We start from the raw sequence: 24363 nt of genomic DNA, 5'->3' as shown, positions 1-24363 counted from the left end.
TGTAGGCCCAGCTACTCGGGAGGCTGAGGCGGGAGAATGGTGTGAACCTGGGAGGCAGGGCTTGCAGTGAGCCGAGATCGCACCACTGCACTCCAACCTGGGCGACAGAGCGAGACTCCATCTCAAAAAAAAAAAAAAAAAAAAAAATCAAAAACAAAAACTAGGCCGGGCATAGTGGCTCACGCCTGTAATCCCAGCACTTTGGGAGGCTGAGGCAGGTGGATCACCTGAGGTCAGGAGTTTCAGACTCCTGGCCAACATGGTGAAACCCTGTCTCTACTAAGAATACAAAAAAATTAGCTGGGCATGGTGGTGGGCACCTGCAATCCCAGCTACTTGGGAGGCTGAGACAGGAGAATTGCTTGAACCCAGGAGGCGGAGGTTGCAGTGAGCTGAGACAGCATCATTGCACTCCAGCGTGGGAAACAAAAATGAAATTCTGTCTAAAAAAAAAAAAATTACAAAAACTAGGCCAGGCGAGGTGGCAGGCACCTGTAATACCAGCTACTTGGGAGGCTGAGGCAGAAGAATCATCTGAACCCAGGAGGCAGAGGTTGCAGTGAACCAAGATTGCACCACTGCATGCCAGCCTGGGCAACAGAACGAGACTCTGTCTCAAAAAAAACAAAACAGAAAAAAAAAAAAAAAAACAGTGGTTTTAATCAGCTAGCGTGAATGTTCTAATTGAAGTGACAGCAGCTAGTTGAAAAAGTAAACTCGTGTATAATAAATGAGGGAAAAGAGAATTTAAAAGATGTAAAATGCATCATTCTCATGTGTCAGATTTGCTTGATGGAAGATTCCTGTCTTAGCTGATTGCCAATGCCCCACTTATTCATTCAACAAAATAAAAGACACCTATTATAACAATGCCAGAAATTGCAGTAGGTCCTAGGGACACTAAGATCAGTGAGGTACAGTGCTTCCCTCAAATGAGCACAGTTGGAGGGGAAAGGTGGAACAAAGAACACAGAAGCAAACAAGAACTTTTAAGTGCTGCAGGTATTAAAATAAGGCAAAAAAGTGGGGGAAGTGTGCTCTGAAAAGCTTCAGGGTGAAGATAAATTTGAAATGCCAGGAACTCAAAGAGTCAACTATTCTGGAAGTGATCACTAGGATTCAAAATCTTATACTTTCTAATTTTATCATATTAGCTTTTATATGTTAATATTTGATTTTATTACACAATCATAGAATTTTATAAAAAGAAAAAATTATGGAAGAAAAAATTTTATCCTTCTCCATTAATTTATTTTAAATGTATTAAAATAAAATCAACTTAGTAGTGATTCGGTGTTTGTTAAATCTAAAGATTATTAGCATCACATTAAGGCAACTGTGAAAATTCCTATCCAGTGATAAAGGAAGCCAGGCAGATGCCTCAAGTTTCCATGTGACACTTTGGGCACCATCAGAGCCCTGCTCTTCAGGTGAAGCCATGGATCCATTTTCCTCTCCTCTCCCTGACCCCCAACTCAGCATGTTGGGAAGGGTTAATGTAAGTGGCTTGGGGACGAGAGATCAACTGCCAAAGGGGAGCTACCCAGCCCAGGGCAGTGCATTCTAGGAATGGGGTTCTGCTCCCCAAGTGATGCATACTCTCTGAGGTCATAATCACCATGGAGAATTCATGGTTCAAGAGGCAATAAAGCAAAGGAAGTGAGGGAGGAGATGTCAGTGTAGAGAAAAAGCTCTTCAAAGGCAAAACTAGTTCTCAAGAAGAAATGGTAGGAGTGGTTTAGAAAGCTTGAGTAGTGTGTGTGTTGTGGGGTGGGCAGTGAGTAGGGAGTGGAGAGAATAAAAGCTGTTTAATACAGCGATTAAGAGCCCACGCATAAAGTGGAGGATCCACGTTCTAGTCCTAGTTATGCCAGTTAATAACTGGGTGACCATGGACAAATCACAACTTTTCTAAGCCTCAATTATCACATGTGCAAAGTGGTGGTAATACCTACTGCTGAGAGTGTTATGAAGATTGCACTAAAAAAATTCACAAAAAATGCTCAGCATAGTTTATCTGACTCATGATAAGCACTCAACAAATGGTAGACAAAGGAACCAAAAAACAAAAGTGATAGAATATGTTTTCCTGCCTTATAAAAACAATATAAGCTTTTGGTTGGACATGAACTTTGGATTTTCCAGATTACAGATTTTAAGGAATTAAAGGCAGGGATTGTACAATATGGTCCAACTTACTATCTTTAAGATACAGATTAGAACACAAAATACTATAAAGGAAATTAAAATCACCTGTAGTTTCATTGTTCAGAGGCAGTTACTATCAGCACATCACTATATAACCTTTCCAACTTTCTTCACATTCCAAGATTTCCACAAATGAATAGTATCTTTTTTTATATCAGCAAAAAAACCAACATTATAAAAAATAATTGAAATTTGCTTAGATACTGGTATTTCAGGAATTTTGGTACAAAACTAGAGTCAAAACAAAGCTCTATATTTTTCATAGGAAATAGCCCTACAGGCTGGGCACAGCGGGCTCACACCTGGAATCCCAGCACTCTGGGAGGCAGGCAGATAACTTGAGCCCAAGAGTTTGAGACTAGCCTGGGCAACATGGTGAAACTGTCTCTACAAAAAATACAAAAATTAGCCAGGCGTGGTGGCATTAGCCTGTAGTCCTAGCTACTCAGGAAGCTGGGATGGGAGGATCACTTCAGCCTGGGAGGTCAAGGCTGCAGTGAGTGGTGACTGTACCATTGCACTCTAGCCTGGGCAAAAGAGTGATATCTTGCCTCACAATAAAGAAATTAACCAATAAATAGCCGTGGAAACCAGAGATCAAATTAAACATTCATATCAAAACAAAGAACGGCCTCCATATGGCACAAAAAGGGTCACACATTTTTAAGCATTTTATAATAGGCCGTCATTATAGGCATTATATTCTGGACATTCAGTTTTGAAGAAAGTGGCTTATTGAAAAGGATTGTTGCATTCAGATGGTATTTTTTTCCTAGGAAGGGAATTATTTCCATTTTTTAATGAGACCTTGGTATAGACTTGTGAACAATTTAACTGCTGTAAGTACTAAAAAATGTATCACCAACAGGAGCCATAGAAAACATAAAAAAAGAGGTAAGAAAAATACCTAAATACCACAGGATGCCTTCCATTCTTGTGTTTCACAAAGATACCTTCAAGACACGCTCCAATGGATATGTCACTTCCTTGGCTATCCTAAAAGGAGAAAGCAGAAGAAACACCCAGGAAACAGATGCAGAGGAACTGCTGCTAGAGTTCCCTGGACTGGTTTCCCAGATGTAGAAAGTTCAGAAGACCTACAGAGTAAACTATTCAGGAAGACAAAAGTCTGAATGAGATCTATGATCTTATAGGTATGTATAAAAACTGAAAAAGTTTGGCCCTCCTTCAGAACTCTATTTCAAGACCATTTCAAAGTATGAACCACAAAATGGGAATGTGTTTTACCACAAATCTTTGGTCACCAGGACCTCAGCTTTTAAGTTTCCAGAGTTTTGCATGTCCTCAGCCTTTGCACATAAGGACATCCTTGGATTTCCCCATGATTTTCTCAAATTTGTGAGCCTAACTTTAAACAGCCCCAGCCGCCGAGCCACACTTACCTTAGCAGGGTAGCTCTCTTCTCCATAGCCATCCATTCTCTCTACCTCCTGCATGTATAGCATTTCCGCATCAGGGGCTGTGAGCCCTCTGCAACCCAAAAGAAGCAGGATTGTTCACAAAGCAAGCTTAAAATGATTTAAAATAAAGCTTTTCTTAAAACCTATATGTCAATTTATCATAAGACATTATAAACATTTCAAGTTTCTAAGCATCGCCGGGCGCGGTGGCTCACGTCTGTAATCCCAGCACTTTGGGAGGCCGAGGCGGGTGGATCACGAGGTCAGGAGATCGAGACCATCCTGGCTAACACAGTGAAACCCCGTCTCTACTAAAAACACAAAAAAAAATTAGCCGGGCGTGGTGGTGGGCGCCTGTAGTCCCAGCTACTAGGGAGGCTGAGGCAGGAGAATGGCGTGAACCCGGGAGGCGGAGCTTGCAGTGAGCCGAGATTGCGCCACTGCACTCCAGACTGGGCGACAGAGTGAGACTCCGTCTCAAAAAAAAAAAAAAAAAAAAAAAAAAAAGTTTCTAAGCATCTATAATTGGTTATATCAATCTATTGATATTTACTGAAAACCAGTATGTGCAAAGCACTGGACTGAATGCTGAGGGTATCACATGAGATCCTGCTCTCTATACTTAAGGCAGATGAGTGGGAAGGTGGGGGATAAAACAACTCCCTAAAAAATCTTCAGGTGAAATCTTGAACTTTTCTTAAACCACCAAGTAATCGCTTATTATCCCAAATATCAGGGCTGGGCATGGTGACTCATGCCTGTAACCGTAGCACCTTGGGAAGCCAAGGAGAAAGGACTACCTGAGGCCAGCAGTTTGAGACCAGCCTGGGCAACATAGTGAGACTTTGTCACTACAAAAAAAAAAAAAAAAGTTTTAAATTAGCCAGGCATGGTGGTGCACATCTATAGTCCCAGCTGCTTGGAAGGCTGAGGTGGGAAGACTGCTTGAGCCCAGGAGTTCAAAGATACAGTGAGCTATGATCACTCCACTGCACGCCGGTCTGGGCAACAAAAAAACAAAAATAAAAACAACAAAATATCAGGCATTACTGAGAATTATGTGCTAAATGTCAAACGCAGGGAATAAGGGTATGAGGAGGCTACATGAAAACCCCTTTTCGCTCAGGTGAGTGCAGCACTACTAAGATGGGTAGGAAGGCAGTGTGGGTAAAGGAGGAGTGCCCAAGTGCATGCAGACTTGCATCTCCAGCCTCATCTTCCAGTGCTCCCCCCTGTCCTCAAGGCACCCACACTGCAGCCATCCCGAACTGTGCATCTCTTCAGATAGAATATGTTCCCTAGCCCCTCTGGGCTTTTGCACATGAGAATCCCTCTTCTTGGTGCGCCTGTGACTCACTTGTGGACCTGGCCAATCCCTAATATCCTTCAAGACTCTGTCTATGCATCATTTCCTCCGGGTCACCTTCTGGGATTCCCCAGTGCCCCAGCTCCGTGCAGTCCCAACACATTCCGCCCATACCCCTCTAACTGCACTCATTATCTTCTTATATGTATTATAATTACTATAGTGGGTTGTCCTGCCAGCCCTCATATTGCAGGGCTGGGAATGCACTCTTAGAAGACAGGAAATTATTCTATTTATCTTTGTGCCATGGCATCCAGCACTCTTACTCTGCCTAATGCAGAATAAGAACACTAAGTTATCTTTTAAGGAAATGCACAAATGAATAAATGGAAGTGACAAAAGGCAGAGCAATGTGTGCCTGAGGGACCAATTGAGCTAGAAAAGAAATGGTTCATGTGGTTCTGCTGTCCAGCAGAAGGTAAAGCTGGGAAGGCAGGATTTAACCAACTTGTGGGAGGTCTTTTATCCCAGGGTAATGAACTTGGGCTAGTAGAAAGCATGAAAATACCCATGAGCACATGGAAGGAGAAGGAGAGAGGTAAGAGGAAAGTGATATTCTAGGGAGATTAATCTTTTGTGAGTCACTGTGTGGATTTGAGTGGAGACAGACTAGAGGCAAAAGTTTATTTCATTTGGAAGGGGATAAGCAACAGGTTCTAATGAAACTGATCTGCTTTCAATTCCCACCTCTACCACATGTAGAGGTAACGAAATCTTTTTTTTTTTTTTTTTTTGCTCTGTCGCCAGGCTGGAGTGCAGTGGCACGATCTCAGCTCACTGCAACCTCCGCCTCCCAGGTTCAAGCGAATCCCCTGCCTCAGCCTTCTGAGTAGCTGGGACTACCAGTGCATGTCACACCTGGCTAATTTTTTGTATTTTAGTGGAGACAGGGTTTCACCATGTTTGCCAGGATGGTCTCGATCTCCTGACCTCGTGATCCGCCCACCCCGGCCTCCCAAAGTACTGGGATTACAGGCATGAGCCACTGCTCCCGGCCAGAGATAACTAAATCTTTTTGAGCTTGGTTTCCCCATCTGGTAAGATGGAGATAATAATGTTTATCTTAATGAGTAGTTATAAGAATTTAATGATAGAGTACAGACAGTCCTCAACTTATGATGGTTCAACTGAATGACTTTCAACTTTACAATGGTACAGGTGATACAAATTCAGTAGGAACTGGACTTCGAGGACCCACACAACTATTCTGTTTTTCACTTTCAGTACAGTATTCAACATTATAAAATATATTACAGGCTTTGTGTTAGATGATTTTGCCCAACCGTGTGCTAATGTAAGTGTTCTGAGAACAGGTAGGGTAGGCTAGGCTAAGCTATGATGTTCAGCAGGACTGGTGTATTAAATATATCTCGACTTAGAGTATTTTCAACTTACTATGGGTTTATCAGGACTTAACCCCATCATAAGTCAAGGAGCATCTGTATGTGGAACTGTGTGGTAGTTGGTTTAGAATAAGACCTAGCATTATCTAGAAGAGTATTTTTTCTTACAGGCAACACAGAGATTCATCATGAAAGAACGTCAATATGTACAAGTATACAAAGGTATGCAGAAGCATAGTTCAGAGTAATAAGCACCATAGTTCTTAGCATAGCTCCCCAGGTGACAGACACAGCTTCCATAGGTATAGAGAGGGAAGTAACCCTGTACTTGCTAAGCTGTATCATAAAAGAAAACAAATCATCCTAATTTTACATTAACCTATACAGGATGAGGTTATCAAACAAACCTTTACTATATGCAGTAAAAAATGGGCACCCTTCAATGACTGGCTGCTTTCAACTTCCTCAGTGTCCTCACTGGTAAAACATGGATAATAAATGAGTAATATGGGTAAGTGCTTACTTAGAACAGCACATGGCACATAGTGAGTGCTATATAAATGCTGGATACTTGTAATAGCAGTGGCAGTAATGTTACAAATTTAGTTGGGCAAATAAATACTAATCCTGTAAATTAAATATTTAATTGAATATTTCAAATTCAAGCAGACATTGGTTCTATGCTATTTCCATGTCTTATTTCTTAGAGTTACCTGTATTTCTGATGTAGTAAGGCCACTTTTCGGGTTGCTTCTTCCAATACTTTTTCATCTTGTAACCATCCCTGAAGAAAACACATAGTGGTAAGTATGTGACAATTCACCCCAATTTCTTAGAAGGAATCATGGCCATTGACTGTTAATGACTCTCGTCACTATCAGGCAAAATTATGACTATGGTTACTATATGGGAGCTTTGCTTACATAGGTAATCATCTTTCTAAGGAATTAAGTAGCTTCTCACAAGAGCCAAAAAAAAAAAAAAAAACTCTCCCACCTTCTCAATTCATCCCAGGGAAAGTTTCAGCTGAGTTATTTCAAGTTGGTGACAGTAGTCAGCCAGTCCTGAGCCCAGCAAGATAAAAACATCTTGTGCGTTCTCTGGCTGGCTGTGTAGACGCTCAGAAGAGCATACCACACCTTCCTTAGTTGTTGCAATGCAGTTTCCATGTCCCTTCCATCAGTAATGACTTTATAAAAGTAGAAGGCAGTGTCTTTGTCATCTACTTTTTAAATTGCTGATGAGAAGCGACATTCATTCCTCAATATAATTTTGTAAGGTTTCAAACCTTCAGTTAAAAGCAAAACCTGTATATGCTTCCTGAGAAGCTGAAAATGAATCCTTCTTTTTAAACTCACATTCAAATAGAAAACAAATGTTTCCAGGCACAGTGCAGTGGCTACAGACCCTTCGGTTTCTGTGGGTTCACAAGGACCAAGATGACTGACAGGGAAAGCAGTCACACTTGAGACGTTTATAAGAGGGAATTTTTTTTTATAATCCTATTCCTGACAGTAAGTCTATCATATGGATTTCATTTCAGGGATTATTAAGGGTATAGGAATAAACTGTTTCTTTTAAAAGGCCCAGTGTCAAAAGAAGTCTTACCACAGGAAACAAGGCAAATTTCTGAAGAAAGTCCTGGGATTCATACTGATCAAAGTCACCAAAATCCGCTATATAGAATGACAAATATTCACATGTTAATTATATTTAAATTGCATTGCAAATTATGCACAACAAAATTCAATATGCAGTATATCTAGATGGTATGCTAATATTTCAGAAGTCAAATTTGTTATAGCTATAAAAAGTATCTTTTTAAAAATGTTAATTAGGTAGATATGAGTCTTGGCTTGGAAAAATGCCTATGAGTTAAATAAAAAAACAAGTTGCAAGCTGTATGTAATATGATCTCATTTTATAGTTAAAATGCAAACAAAACCTACCCTGTAATCATATATGCTTGCTTATGTACAGGAAAATGTCAAGGAGAAACCAAATCGTCAACAGTACTGATGACCTCTGGGGAATGGACTTAGACCACTTGAATATATTACAGCAAGATATACTTGTTTTGAAATTTTTAATTTTTTAAAAAAAATTGACAATTCAGCAAAATGCTTATGAAAAAGTAATTCTTAAAGCCAAAAATGATACTTAAGAAAATCTAAAGTACCTTGAAAAGGAATGTGGCTCCATGTGCATCAGGCATTTGTTTAAAAATGATACATGTCTCCATGCCTGCTTATAGCTGAAGGAGTTTTATTAATAATTATTCTGATTAAATTTCACTCCCAAGGCTAAATGCCAGTTATTGTTTGAAATAATGCCTCGTCAGAAATCTTCCCGGCAGGCACAGTGGCTCACATCTATAATCCCAGCACTTCAGTAAGCCAAGGAGAGAGGATAGCTTGAGCCAAAGAGTCTGAGACTAGCCTAGCAACATAGCAAGACCCTATCTCTACAAAAAATTTTAAAAATTAGCCAGGCATGGTAGTGAACACCTGTAGTCACAGCTACTTGGGAGGCTCAGGTGGGAGGATCACTTGAGCACAGTAGGTTGTGGCTGCAGTGTGCCACGATCACATCACTGCACTCGAGCCTGGGCAACAGAGTAAGACTCTCTCCAAAAAAAAAGAAAATACACACATACATATAAATACATGTATATCAGACATGTAAAAATGAAAAAAACAATTCAAAAATGCTGGTGAAATGCAGAATCTTTATTTATATATGTACATTTTAAAGATGAGGTCTTGCTATGTTGCCCAGGCTGGTCTCGAACTCCTGGACTCAAGCAATCCTCCCACACTGGCCTCCCAAAGTGCTGGGATTAGAGGCGTGAGACACTGCACCCAGCCATCTTTATCTATTACGACTGATGATATTACTGCATAACTCAGGACAACCATTTAAGAAACCAAACAAGTGGGAGTGGGGTGAGGGATAAAAGACTATACATGGGGTACAGGGTACACTGCTCAGGTGATGGGTACACCCAAATCTCAGAAATCACCACTAAAGAACTTATTCATGTAACCATGGCCAGCCACGGTGGCTCATATCTGTAATCCCAGCATTTTGGAAGGCTGAGGCAGGTGGATCACTTGAGGTCAGGAGTTTGAGACCAGGCTGGCCAACATGGTGAAACCCCATCTTTATTAAAAATACAAAAATTAGTTGGGTCTGTGGGGTGGCAGGTATCTGTAATCCCAGGTACTCAGGAGGCTGAGGCAGGAGAATTGCTTGAACCCAGGAGGCGGAGGTTGCAGTGAGCCGAGATTGTGCCACTGCACTCCAGCCTGGTCCACACAGCGAGACTCCATCTCAAAAAAAAAAGTAACTAAATAAATAAGAAGAACTTATTCATGTAAGCAAACACCACCTGTTCCCCAAAAACCTATTGAAATAAATAAAAAGAAACCAAACAAATGAAGTGTACTTAAACTGTAAGTGAATATAACCTCATCAAACTCACTGGTATATCTTTCTTCTTAAAATATGACCTATTAGCAGATAAAGTCTTTGAACTAGATGAATATATAGCATAGTATTGATAAATGTATATGTATATAGTCATGTGTCACTTAAGGATGGGAATGTGTTGAGAAAGGCATCATTAGGAGATTTTGTCACTGTGCAAACATCAGAGTATACTTACACAAACCTAGGTTGTGTAGCCTACTCCACACCTAGGCTATACTGTGTAGCCTACTCCACACCTAGGCTATATTGTATAACCTATTGCTCATAGAAGCCTATATAGCATGTTACTGTACTGAATACTGTAGGCAACTGTAACACAATGGTGTTTGTGTATCTAAACACAGAAAAGGTACACTAAAAATACAGTGTTATAATTTTATGGGACCACTGTCCTATATGAGGTCTTTTGTTGAATGAAATGTCATTTGGCATGTGATTGTACATATGTGTGTGTATACACACATATATACATACTTCTATTTATTGTGCTGTTTGCTCTGTTGACCTATAACATGATTAACTTCCAGAAGTCTCATATTTCATGGAGGTATTCCAAGTTCATTTTTTCCCAAAAGGAAGCCCCTTAGATAACAGAGTATTTCACTAATATATAAACACTACTAAAGATGTATATAGACAGTCAGTTAACTTAAAAATCCCTTGCTATTTTGTTGCAACACATTTTAATCTGATAGAACCATTTCATTATGAATTGATCTTATTTACCTTGAACAGCTAAGCCTGCTAGCTGAATTGCTTGTTCTAAGGTACAAGGAATACTTCCTTCCAAGATATCTTTCTTCAGTTGCAGATAATACTGATACCTATAAAAAAAAGTCAGTTTTATAAGGTCAATGTCAATATTATCTCACTGAGACACAATGCATTTAACCATAATTTGGTAGAGAAGCACAAACCAGTGAAATAAAACCTTAATCTCACACGGTTTTGTTTTGTTTTGTTTTGCTTTTTTTAGATAGGGTCTCTCTTTGTTGCCCAGGGTCGAGTGCAGTGGCATGATCACTGCTCACTGTAGCCTCGACCTCCCTAAGCTTAGGTGATCCTCCCACCTCAGCCTCCTGAGTAGCTGGGACTACTGGTGCACACCACTATGCCTGACAAATTTTTCTATTTTTTATAGAGATGGGAGTTTCACCATGTTGCCCAGGCTGTTCTCGAACTCCTGGGCTCAAGTAATCCTAGTGCTTGGATTCAAAATGTTGGGACTACGGACATGAACCACCACAAAGAGCCCCTAGATGGTTTCAAACAAGGATGAGAAAGTCCTCAACCACATGACACTTACACATATACTTTAATCAATCTAATGAGTTACTTATCCCAGATTATAGTTATTTCAAAATTAAAACGATCCTATAAGACAATTAGTCATCTGCTTCATGCCCTGTAAAACAGTCCCTACAATTTCTTTTTAGTTGGAGAAATGGAAAGCCAGTGGCTAATCTTTACTTTAAAAACTCTGACTAGTAACTTAGAAGAGTTCGCTTACCTTGTTTGGTAGAAGTTCCCTAGCACTGGAAAGTAAAGCCAGAGAAAAATGGTTTCTGATATTTCAGACCAGGCTGATACTAAAATGTTTCTGATGAAATCCCTCAAAACAGCTGTTAAGATGCTTTCTTAATATCTGGTAATGTGGGTTTACTTCTGTTTACCACCCTGTTTGTACTTTCAATATATAGGGCATCAGTTACCAGAACAAGGTTTAGAGTCAAGTAGACCTGAACTCTCCAAATTAGTATTCTGCACGAACTTGGGCAAGTCATAATCTGGTGAATTTAAATTCTACCGCCAGTAAAATGAGGGTGCCATCACCCCTTCACAGGACTGAACATACTCAAATAATAATATACGTGAAGGACTAAGAGCATAGCTGGCAAACAGCAGCTGTTATCAATCATGTACTTGAAGCCACTCACTTCTCCATTTTGATAAAGCTCTAGAGTGAAGATTTACTACTTCCTTTTATTTATTTGCTCAACAGGTAATTACTGGGGTCTATTATATGTTAAGCATTATTCTAGATGCTGGGGATACCGTACTAAATGGAAATCACAGACACTCTGCCAGTGCAGTCTATGGAGCCATCTGGAATCCAAACTGTCCTCCATATTTGGTGCCTGTGAAGTGCAGCCCAGTTACAGTTCATGTTTGAATTCTTCTGACAGCCCACCTCTTTAATCATTTCATATAAGTCTTTATCATCTTATTTCAGCCACAGACATGTAAACCTCTGTTCTTTATTACCGAAGAACCTGACCAAAACACCATCCATTCAAGTAAGAAGAATTTGGATCCAGCTTTTCTCCTTCCACCTGCTAACAGCCAAACCCATGGATTTCCCTCCATAGCTAATGGGATGCTGGCAGTTCTGGGATCCACCAAAGAGAAAAACTTGAGATTTTCTATACGGCAGCTACTTTCAGAAGCTTATCTGAGGGAGAGCGTGTTTAGGGAAGTCCATCTATTGAACATGCTATTCACAGATTCCATTCTAAATATTCTAGGCCTTTTCCTTGAATCAAAAACACTAGAAAGGGCTGGGTGTGGTGGCTCATGCCTGTAATCCCAGCACTTTGGGAGGCCAAGGCGGGTGGATCACTTGAGGTCAGGAGTTGGAGACCAGGCTGGCCAACATGGTGAAACCCCATCTCTACAAAAATACAAAAATTAGCCAGGCATGGTGGCACATGCCTGTAGTCCCACCTACTTGGGAGGCTGAGGCAGGAGAATCGCTTGAACCCAGGAAGCAGAGGTTGCAGTGAGCTGAGATGGTGCCATTGCACTCCAGCCTGGGCATCACAGAGAGACTCTGTCTCAAAACAAAAAACAAAAAAACATGAAAAAGCAACATACTTGGACCCAATTAATGTAGCCTTCCACAAAAATATTTTTGCCTCATACTGTTATGAGAATTGATTCTTCCGTATTTGCTCTAACTTATTCATTTCTGGTTCAATGTCTTATATAAAAATCACACCTGAAAGTTTCTGTTTAAATGATATACCAGGAAAATGTGTCATGCTTGCAAACAGGTATGCTTCTTTGTGTTACATAATGAATGATGGAACTCATATTTCTTCTTTTGCTTTGGCTGCCATTAAGCTCACAGCTAAAATCCAGGCATAGCCACACTCATTATTATCCCTCTTAATTGCTTTCTCCACTATTTAATAATAGTTACCTTTAAGTGATGAAGAGCTGGAGCTCAGAGATTAAGCAACATGCTCAAATGCACAAAGCCAGACTGAGCTGGAGTTTGAATCCCCAAGTCTGAATGACCCAAAGGTCTTGTTCTTAACCACGACAAATCTACAGTTATAGATATTTCTAGTATTTTTATTCATTTAGTATTTTACATGACAGTCCACAAAACACAATGGTTGAGAGCAAGGACTCAGGAGCCAGCCTGCTTGAGTCCCAGTTCCAGTACATACTAGCAGTGTGACCTTGGGCAAGGTGTTCAACCCTTCTGTGTCTTGGTTTCCTCATCTACAAAATAGAGATAATAGCACCTACATCATAGGATTTGTTATGAGAATTAAATTAATAAAGTACTTGGGACAGTGTCTAATATACAGTAAAAAACATAAGTGGTTGTTATTATATGTTATTGTATTATCCCTCAAATCCTTTAATGGAAGCCACTAGGGATGGATGAATGGATGGATGGATGGATGGATGGATGGATGGATGGATGGATACACAGACAGACAGTTTTTTTTTTTTTTTTGAGACAGGGTCTTGCTCTATAGTCCAGGCTGGAGTGCAATGGCGTAATCATGGCTCACTACAGCCTCAACCTCCTGGACTCAAGTGATCCTCGAGCCTCAGCCTCCTGAGTAGTTGGGACCACAGGTGTACACCACCACACCTGGCTAAATTATTTTCCAATTTTTGTAGAAACAGGGTCTCTCTATGTTGCCTGGGCTGGTCTCAAACTCCTGAGCTCAAGCAATCCTCCCACCTCGGCCATCCGAAGTGTGGGATTACAGGCATGAGCCACCACACCCAGGCATAAATATGTTTTTCTTAAAGAAGTATTTACTGTAGGAGCAGATGGCCAAGAAATTTCACTTCAATGACATTATCACTTTCTGCTAAACACTTTTTGCTAAAATTTCTATATATTGATGGGGCTGAAGATGGCTTATAAATATGTTATTTCAATATTTTTGCAGGCCGGGTACCGTGGCTCATGCCTGTAATCCCAGCACTTTGGGAGGCCAAGGCAGGTGGATCACAAGGTCAGGAGGTCGAGACCATCCTAGCCAATATGGTGAAACTCCATCTCTACTAAAAATACAAAAATTAGCCGGGCATGGTGGTGGGCACCTGTAACCCCAGCTACTTTGGAGGCTGAGGCAGGAGAATTGCTTGAACCCGGGAGTCAGACATTGCAGTGAGCCAAGATCGCAGCACTGCACTCCAGCCTGGCAACCGAGCAACAAGAATGAAATAACAGGAAAAAAACAAAGCAGTAATAAAATGTAACATGCAGACCTGAATTCAAAACTGTCAGCCAAGGAATAAAAGAAATTGCACGTTTTAATTCAAAAGCAAGTATTCCATAAACTTGCCCGAAAGTCAAAATACGCTGATTACATATTTTATCTAAATCTGTATCAAGTTACTGATCAACATTCCAATATAAAATATTTCATACAATATATGACAATAATTATATAATAAATTAGGTGACCCCATTTTGCACAACAGAAATTCCAAATAATGGATGAAGAGGCTGTCTTTTTTCTTCATCTGTTTTTCTTACACTAGTAATAGAAGGCAATGTGTAGGCATCAGCATTTTTAAAGTTTTACTTTGGAAATTCTAAAATACATATATAGACATTAAGTATAGTCACCCTATCTCCTTATCATGGTGCCTCACCCATCAACCTTATGCCTACCACGTTTTCTCCATCCATCCTGTCCTTTGCCCCCTCCACCGCCAGTGTTTTACAGCAAATCCCAGACATCGTGGTACTTCAGTACGTGTCCCTAAAAAGTAAGCTTTATTTTTTAAAAATGTAACTACATTTTTATCACATCCAACAAAATGAACATCTTCATACTACCCAATACCTGATTCATATGCAATTTTCATGATTGCCTCAAAAATGCATTTTTACAATTTTCTTAAATTAGAATCCAAACAAGGTCTACAGATTACATTTAATGGATGTTTCTAAATCTCTCTTGCTATAAAAAAGAAAGTTTTTATTACCTTTTATTTTCATGTTATTAACAGAAATGGAGCCATTTGTCATGTAGAATTTCCTGCCTTCTGGACTTTTCTGATTGTAGTCTCATGGGGTCATTTGGCAAGTTTACATGTTCTCACATCTTTCCTGAAAACTAATCATTAGATTTAGAGCAGCACTGTCTAATAGAACATTCTGCAGTGATAGAAATTATCTATATCTGCGCTGCCCAATATAGTAGCCATTAGCCACATGTGGCTATTCAGTACCTGAACTGTAGGTAGTGCAAGAAAATTTTTAATTGTATTAATTTTAATTAACTTTAAATAGCCACATGTAGCTAACAACTACCTTATTGAACACTGCAGACTAGAAGCTTGCTTCGATACAAGTTCATTTTAGTCATTTTCATTGGTGGTGTCTGGTACTTCCTGATGCATCACATCAGAAGAAATGGTATTTGGTTGTCCCACTTACAGTGATGCTGACATTGCCCACTGAGTTCAGATGATGCCAGCCTGTTCCCTTTACCCAAAGGTTTTAGCCAATACTGATGATTGTTACCTCTTTATATAGTCTATAAAGAAAAGATAGGATAAATTTACTGCCATTCAGAGTAATGAATTGTACTCTAGTAAGTTTCAAAGGTGACAAACGAGGTTTGTTTTTTTTTAAGTATTATGAATTCGTGAATTTTAAGATATATTTGATATGTTTTAATCCATGTAGTTGTGTTCTTTTTTTTGTTTTGTTTTGTTTGAGATGGGCTCTCACCATCGCCCAGGCTGGAGTGCGGTGGCATGATCTCAACTCATTGCAACCTCCGCCTCCCGGGTTCAAGCGATTCTCCTGCCTCAGCCTCCTGAGTAGCTGGGATTACAGGCGTGCACCACCACATTCGGCTAATTTTTGTATTTTTAGTAGAGACAGGGTTTCACCATGTTGGCTAGGCTGGTCTCAAACTCCTGACCTCAAGTGATCCACTCGCCTCGGCCTCCCAAAGTGCTAGGATTACAGGCATGAGCCACCGTACCCAGCCCAGTTGTATTCTTTATGATGGTCAAAATTTCCAAGCTTTGTGCAGTGGCAGTATCACAGCCACTGAGGTTTATCTGAGGCATGACTATCGACAATTGAACAAAATTTCCTCTTTTGCAAGTAAAAACTCCACGCACCAAAGTGTTTGCTCGCTCTGCCATGTGAGGACTCGGCCAGAAGTTCTGCAAGCCAGGAGGGGAACCCTCATGAGACCTCAACCATGCTTAGATCTCCAAACTGAGAAAATACATCAGCTACCCAGTCTATAATATTTTGTTATGGCAGCCCATGCTAAGATATATTTGCAGGTTGTTTTTGCTAGATATATAATCATTGCCTCCTATTTCCTTTCCCTGAGGATGTTAAATGTTACTTTTTTGTCTGTTGGCATGAAGTGTTTTTCCAGAAGTTTGATACCAATCTTATTTTCTTAATTTTATAACAGTTTTAGTCTGGATGCCCAATTTCCGGTGACTTTGCAGAATGTGTTGGCACTGATTGCTCTGGACTGACCATACCAGGTACACAGTGTGCCTTTTCAATAGAGAGCTTCAAGTCATTTTCCTTTCAAGGAAGTTTTTAGAATGTGTTATAGCTAGAATACAGAATTTGTTATATAGTTTTTGGAATTTGTTCTTTGCCAATGTTTTGCCTTAGATCATACTGTTAGAAGAATGTTTTGGCTTTTTCCTTTAGGGAATCCTATTACATCTATTTTTTATCTTGTCTTCTACACTTTTATAGTTTCATCATTTCAAAATTTCTAATAGTTTTTGCAGCTATTTTCATATTCACCTGTTACAAAGACAAATTATTCCCAAGCTTTTCTAATTCAGATTTAAATGGTTCTTTCATATCATCTGTTATTTTCTTAATTTTTTAAGTTCATCTTATAGTATCAGGTGACAGATTTCTGCTGCTTTGTGGTCATATTTTTCTGTTAAGTCTGTACTTTCTGAAGGTGTATTATTCAGATTGTTGTTCTCCCCCTTTGTTTTCTTTCTTTCTTTTTTTTTTTTTTTTGAGACAGAGTTTCACTCTTGTTGCCCAGGCTGGAGTGCAGCAGTGCCATCTCGGCTCACTGCAACCTCCGCCTTCCGAGTTCAAGCAATTCTCCTGCCTCAGCCTCCTGAGTAGTTGGGATTACAGGCATGCGCCACCACACCTGGCTAATTTTGTATTTTTAGTAGAGACGGGGTTTCTCCATGTTGATCAGGCTGATCTCGAACTCCTGACCTCAGGTGATCTGGCCCCCTCGGCCTCCCAAAGTGCTGGGATTACAGGTGTGAGCCACCACACCTGGCCCTCCCCCTTTGTTTTCTTCCAATATCTTTGAGTGGGTTTTTTTAGAACACCATTTTTGAGGTATGATTGGCATACAAATAAGCTGTTCAAATTTCAAGTGTACAATTTGGACACATGCATATATCCATGAAACCATCACTACAAGATGAGGTCCATACTGACCAACTGCAAAAGTTTCCTTGCACCCCTCATAATCTTTCTCTCCAATTTCTACCCCATTCCTAGGAAACCACTCATCTGCTTTCTGACTATGGTGATAGTCAGAACTCTGGATATCTTGGACCAAGAGATAACCTAGTGCATGGGAAGGATGCGCTGAGGATGCTGGAGCACTAAGAGAAAGAGCGAGCATCCTTGAAGACTCTGTGGAGCTGTCAGACAAGCTCTGCAAGGCTGACTTCTGAACTTCTCTCACAGAAGCCAATGATATTTAGGGTTTTTGTTATATATAGCTATACTTAATCCTTACTGATACAACTTCTCTATCAGGTGCTCCTATACCTGATCAATGAGCAATCCTATTGATTGACTCTAATAGGCCCATTCTCTCTCAATCCAGCTAATGCCTTTCTGTTCAGTTCTATATTGTAAACCTATGCCTAGATTATGGCACAGGTATTCCTAAACTGGTGTCTTGCCTATAGTCTTGCCATCTCTGATCTACCTTCTATGATGGGTGATCTTTGTAAAATGTAAATTTAATGATTCCACTAAATTTGAAAATCTCTTCCTCATTGTACCATGACTTTATTGCTAATGCCTATTTTTAAAACCTCCTTTCTAGGTAATACCTAAAACTTCCTGAAGACATGTAATCATTTTGATTATTCCCCCTGCTTTGCAAAAACTATTCCCTCTAGAACATTTCTAAAGTCAATTTAAAAGTCAGTCTCTCTACCTTTCCTGTTCAAGTTCCCTTGCCCCACCCCTAGGAATCCACAGCTTTAATTAAAGCATTTATTATCATAGGATACTGTCTATTTATATGAACTGCCAATTCCACCAGACTGTGAGCAGCTCCTCCAGGGTGGGATTAAAGCATATTCACCTCCCGCTCTATTCAACACAATTCTTAGAGCATATCTTCAGTAAATGTTTAAATGAGTTAAAGTGATCAGTTCAGGCTTTTTCCTTCTGGCTTCCACTTTTCTCTTCAATATTTCTATCTCAGACTTTTACAGTCAGTTTGTGTTTATCCTACCACTGGATCCCTACTGCTTTGACTTTCCATTCTCTCCTAATCATTAACTGGCAGACTCAAACAGCACTCCACAAACATGGGACAGTACCAGGTTCTTACTATCTGCAAGGCACTGTGTAAGATATCATTAAGTAAAGCTAAAGAAAACATGGGCTTAAAACCTAGGAAAAAGATACATGCACAATCCTAATAACAGAGTATGACAATTACCATCTTAACACAAGTAGAATCAAATTCTAGGTCATAAGCCAAAACTCATTCTATCCTGGGGTCATAGACGCTTCATGGAGGAGGTACCTTCTGAACCACAACTCAGGAGGCAAACAGGATTCCAGTAAATACATATGAGAGAAAGATCTAGGACACAAAGATGAAAGGGCATGCAGCATGTTTTTCGGGCCCTTGAAGTAGCACAGCTACTTCATTTTTGAACATATTTAACGTTCAAAAGTAACATTAAATAGGGTTAAAAAGGTAAGGTAGTGATGGGATTCAGAGAACTTTGAAAGGCAGGCTCAGGAACTCAAATTGTATTCCTTTTTTCGTTGTCTTCAGAGGGAAAAAGAATAAGAACACTTAGTTCCTCTATTCTGCTCCTTAATATCATCTTCCCCTTTCTGCTTTTGTCCCTATTCAGTGCACTTATTGGCCAAAATTTCCTGATCTTAAACACTTCCCTCCCTCTCCTCTGTACTCCCTCCCCAAGCTGTCTACAGAATACAGCTAGAGGCAGAGAATTCTAGGAGCCTTTCAGCACATTTCCTTGAGGAATGAAGACAGATTTTGTGACTAATTTTCTAAAATCTCTTCTCTCCTTTCCTTGTTACAAAAGATCAGAAACAAAACAACAAAAACATTAAAGGTAACATCACTACAAGAAGAGTTCCCAGATAGGGTAAATCCATCATTTTTCCCTTTAATTATTCCTTTGTGCCTAGTGAACCCATAAGTTACCCAACATGTAGTAAAACACTCTGACATGCCACATATGAGAATCTCTTTGTAATACTGTGGCTAAAAATGTGGGGCGAGAGGGCAAAGTTTCAAACTTATCTTCTGACTTCAACCTTAGTTTCACTTTTTACATCTCACTAGACTATTTCCTAAAAACAAACGGCATGTAATTTCTCACCTGGTAATCTCCTGCTGCAGCTGAGAAACTGAAGGCACATAAAACACCACTCCAAAATAGATGGTAGGTTCCAATGCATATTTATCCAGCTGCTTCTTCAAAGGTTTTTCCAAATCTACCCACCGGCGCTGATTTTGCTTGTTGTAGTACCAGAGGCTGAAGTAAGTGACCTGGAAAGACAGAAGGTCACTGAAGGAGGCAATAACATACCAAAGGATTTCAATGACTTCAGTTGCACTAATCCCTGACCTGTGACCAAATGACAGCAGTCTCTTACTGTCTTTCTTCTCAGAGAAGAACAATAGCAAAAACTGAAGGAAAAAAAGGAGGTAAGACCTATCTGTAAATAGCTACTCATATTCACAAAACAGAGGCAAAAACTCCACTGCACTTGCTTATCATTTACTGAACTCTGAACCAAAAAAATACAATCACGACCTAGACATTGGAATGTAGTGGGTGCTACTCAATTTTATATGCAGATTTTAACAACAACAAAAATACAGAAGAATTTATCCTCGGTTTTTCAATTACTAAAACGCTAACTTTATCATATATATGTATATACACACGCGTATACACACGTATACACATGCGTATATACACGTATATATACATATATACATATACACATACACACACATATGTATATATACGTATATATACACATATACACATATGTATATACATGTACGTGTGTGTGTGTGTGTATATATATATATATATATATATATATTTTTTTTTTTTTTTTTTTTTTTTTTTTTTTTTGAGATAGATTCTCACTCTGTTGCCCAGGCTACAGTGCAGTGGCGCAATCTCAGCTCACCGCAACCTCCGCCTCCCAGGTTGAAGTCATTCTCCTGCCTCAACCTCCAGAATAGCCAAGATTATAGCATGCACCATCACACCCAGCTAATTTTTTGTATTTTTAGTAGAGACAGGGTTTTACCATGTTGGTCAGGCTGGTCTCAAACTCCTGACCTCAGTTGATCCGCCCACCTTGGCCTCCCAAAGTGCTAGGATTATAGGCATGAGCCACCGCACCCAGCCTCATAATTAATATTTTTAAATAATCGTAACTGGGGTTCTACCCAGTAGAATGCTGAGTAAACAGTGTTAAACCAACTTTTCACTACTCTTAGTTTTGGTTTCTATAAAAGAAATTATTTCATGTAAGTACCATGGATTCTAGTATTCAGTTCTAGTATTCAGATGCAATTCCAACTCTTCTTTACCCCTTCGTCCCCAAAATTTCATTAGATGCACATTTAAAACAATTATAATGCTGTGAAGGTGAATTCTCTCTCTCTACACACACACACACACACACACACACACACACACACACACACACACAGAGTGCATGAGAAAAGCTATGACTAATGCAGCAAAATAACGTTAGTGTATTACTCAGAAGTTTAAAGAAAATGCCCGGATGTCTTAGCATTTAGATCTCACTTGCTGTGAAATGAAACTGTTAAGATAAATCAATACTAGCCCTGGGCCTGTTCAACCTGAAAGGGTATTAATGCACCTATGAGCTGAAATGACAGCCTGAAGCCACTGCTAATACTTGCTTCAAAATCAATCTACAGATTAAGACAATTGGAAAATCACTGCTTTGTAGTTGTACACTCCAGAATAACGCTGTCCCAAGAGAACTTAGTGTGATGATGGAAATGATCTACATCTGCAATGTCCAATAAAGCAGCCACCAGCCACATGTGGCTACTGAGTACTTGAAATGTGGTAGTGCCACCGAGGAGCTGTATTTTTAATATTATACAATTTTAATTGACTTAAATAGCTGCAAGTATCTAGTGGCTACTGTATTGGATAGTATAGATTTAAAGCAACAAGAAAACTAAGAAATAAAAGGGCATTTCTTTGACCTGCAATCCTCATTCAAGTAAAAAATAAACTTTAATTTGCAAGGGAAAAGATTATGCAAACATGCGCTCAATAGTCATTTTATTATTTTTAACAAGGTAAGAACTATACCTTTAAAATGAGTTCATCAAATAAATTCAACAAGAGTGAAGAATGTGCGCATTTTCCCCTATATCCACAAATCCCTAGAATACTGCTGGAATTCAATAAATTTTGTTGAATGTAAAGAAGGAATATTCTCTTGCTTCTTAGTTGCCACCCAAGTCACCACACAAGAATGGAATATTTTGAACATTTCCTATGTACCAGGTTCTATTCCAAGAACTGTAGAGATACCATAGATTAAATCACCATCACTAATTTATGAAGTAGGTATTTTTATCTGTGTAAAACCTCAAAGCCAGTGTTTCCCCCAAGTATTGTCCCTGGACTACCTCTACCAGAAGTACCTAGAGGGTTTCTTGGGCCCTAAAAAGCTGTTAATCTCCTAGGTATTTCTCTTGTCCTTTAAAGTTTGATAACTTTGTACTACACTACACTGCTCCTCCAAAGTTATGCAAGAGAAAGTTATATAAAACCTTATCTATAGCTGGGCGTGGTGGCACACACCCGGAATGCCAGCATTTTAGGAGGCTGAAGTGGGAAGATTTCTTGAGCCCAGGAGTTTGAGACCAATCTGGGCAACATGACGAAACACTGTCTCTGCAAAAAAAAAAAAAAATTAGCCAGACGTGGTAGCGTGCACCTGTAGTCTCATCTACTTGGCAGGCTGATCATTTGAACCCAGGAGGTAGACAGAAGCTGCGGTCAGCTAAGACTGCACTACTGCACTCCAGCCTGGGTAACAAAGTGAGGCCCTGCCTTAAAAAAAAAATTCTTGACAAGCTGCATGCAAATAAAATTTTTGAAAATCCAAGCACACTGTAATATATCTGAAAGGCCAAGTCCCACTGTTAATTATATTCTGAAGTTATGGCATTTTAAAATGAATTGCTTATTATCTGTAAGCATAGAATATGTATCATACATTTATAGAAAACAAGTACTGTTCTTTTCTTTTTTAAAACTGCAACTTATAGAAAACAAAAATCTGGTTTAATAGAAAGAGCTTGATGCTTAAGTCCAAAGTTCTGAGTTTGATTTCCAACAGTTAACTTACCAGGAGTGAAATAATAAAGTCAATCAATCCAATTTGGTTTTCTCAAGTGTAAAATAAAGTAATATCTCCCTCACAATCCTATCATGAGGACTGGATAAGGGAAAACTACGTAAGTACATTTTCCTATTAGAAAACCATTATATTTTATTTTTTGAGAGAGAGTCTCACTCTATCACTCAGGCGGGAGTGTACTGACATGATCACAGCTCACTGCAACTTCGAACTCCCAGGCTCAAGTGATTCTTCCGCCCCAACCTCCTAAGTAGCTAGACAACAGGTGCATGCCACCACACCAGGCTAATTTTTTTTTTTTTTTTTTGGTCAAGAGAGGGTCTCACTATGTTGCCCAGGCTGATCTTAAACTCCTGGCTTCAAGTGATCTTTCCATCTCAGCTTCCCAAAGTGCTGGGATTACAGGAGTGTGCCACTGTACCAGCCTGAAAACCACTATATTTTAAAAAATATTATTTAGTTTCACCCATTCTCTCCACCACCAACAAAATCAATTATTGACTCCTCTCCTCAAAAGACTTTTAAAATTACCTACATGTATTTGATTACAACAAAATACATTTCTGTTACTATGTTTGTTTTCTGTTCCATCTTAGAACACAAGTTTTGGACTGAATGTACCACATTTGGTCTATAATCCCAGATTAGGAATCTTTTAGGATCTAAAACTGTTTTGGTAGTTAACGGTACGTCATTTTTTTTTTTTTTTGAGACGGAGTTTCACTCTTGTTGCCCAGGCTAGAGTGCAATGGTGCAATCTCAGCTCACTGCAACCTCTGCCTTCCAGTTTCAAGTGATTCTCCTGCCTCAGCCTCCCAAGTAGCTAGGATTACAGGCACCCGCCACCACGCCCGGCTTTCTTTTTTTTTTTTTTTTTTGGCATTTTTTAGTAGAGATGGCGTTTCACCATGTTGGCCAAGATGGTCTCGAACTCCTGACTTCATGATCTGCCCGCCTCAGCCTCCCAAAGTGCTGGGATTACAGGCGTGAGCCACCGCGCCTGGCTGTATGTCATCATTTTTAACCAAAATGAAAAGGTCTTAAAAATACCCTTTGAATACATTAACTTTCCCTTTAAATACAGTTGGACTGTAGACTATTCCAAATACAAAAACAGAATTATAAAATTTCTGGTTTATTGTATAATTTGTGGTTGTACCTTTTGTGAATAGACTGTAATATAATTAAAAAAAATAACAGCTGAACAATCTGCTAGCATTCTGTTAAAAAGCACATTCTGAAAGGAAAACTGTTAAAATATGCTAACTTTATCAGTGCATCTATTACTCATGCAACATAAATTAGAAAATCAAATAGAACTGAACAAATACATTTGTTGAAATTGCATCATAATTAGTTTTTCACAAATTATAGACCATAGAAGAGAGTAGCAAGAACTTTATCTAAAGGTACAAACAGCTGAAAAGAATGGTGGGCTTAGGCCAGGCATGGTGGATTGTGCCTGTAATCCCAGCACTTTGGGAGGCTGAGGCCAGCGGATCACTTGAGGTCAGGAGTTCGAGACTGGCCTGGCCAACATGGTGAAACTCCATCTCTACTAAAAATACAAAA

General features: G+C 39.5%; 1 protein-coding gene and 1 long non-coding RNA gene across 2 annotated transcripts in view; one reads left to right on the top strand and one right to left on the bottom strand.

The window, feature by feature from the left end:
* LOC129487573 (uncharacterized) overlaps positions 1-18184 on the top strand; it is a 61691-nt gene extending 43507 nt beyond the window's left edge. The window contains exons 2-3 of the long non-coding RNA XR_008659373.2: positions 16538-16613; positions 17623-18184. This is a non-coding gene — a long non-coding RNA (uncharacterized lncRNA). The remainder of the gene's footprint in view (positions 1-16537; positions 16614-17622) is intronic.
* PTPN21 (protein tyrosine phosphatase non-receptor type 21) overlaps positions 1-24363 on the bottom strand; it is an 87394-nt gene that overhangs the window by 31718 nt on the left and 31313 nt on the right. Inside the window, exons 4-9 of the mRNA XM_063645500.1 lie at positions 19731-19900; positions 10557-10654; positions 7947-8014; positions 7052-7122; positions 3612-3699; positions 3116-3204 (exon numbers count right to left, since the gene is read on the bottom strand). Coding sequence (XP_063501570.1) covers positions 3116-3204; positions 3612-3699; positions 7052-7122; positions 7947-8014; positions 10557-10654; positions 19731-19900 — 584 coding nt within the window. The remainder of the gene's footprint in view (positions 1-3115; positions 3205-3611; positions 3700-7051; positions 7123-7946; positions 8015-10556; positions 10655-19730; positions 19901-24363) is intronic.

The sequence above is a fragment of the Symphalangus syndactylus genome, chromosome 8 (genome assembly GCF_028878055.3).
Source record: "Symphalangus syndactylus isolate Jambi chromosome 8, NHGRI_mSymSyn1-v2.1_pri, whole genome shotgun sequence".
Taxonomy (NCBI): domain Eukaryota; kingdom Metazoa; phylum Chordata; class Mammalia; order Primates; family Hylobatidae; genus Symphalangus; species Symphalangus syndactylus.
The sequence above is the reverse complement of the archived record's forward strand: the minus strand, read 5'-3'. Positions and strand labels throughout refer to the sequence as shown.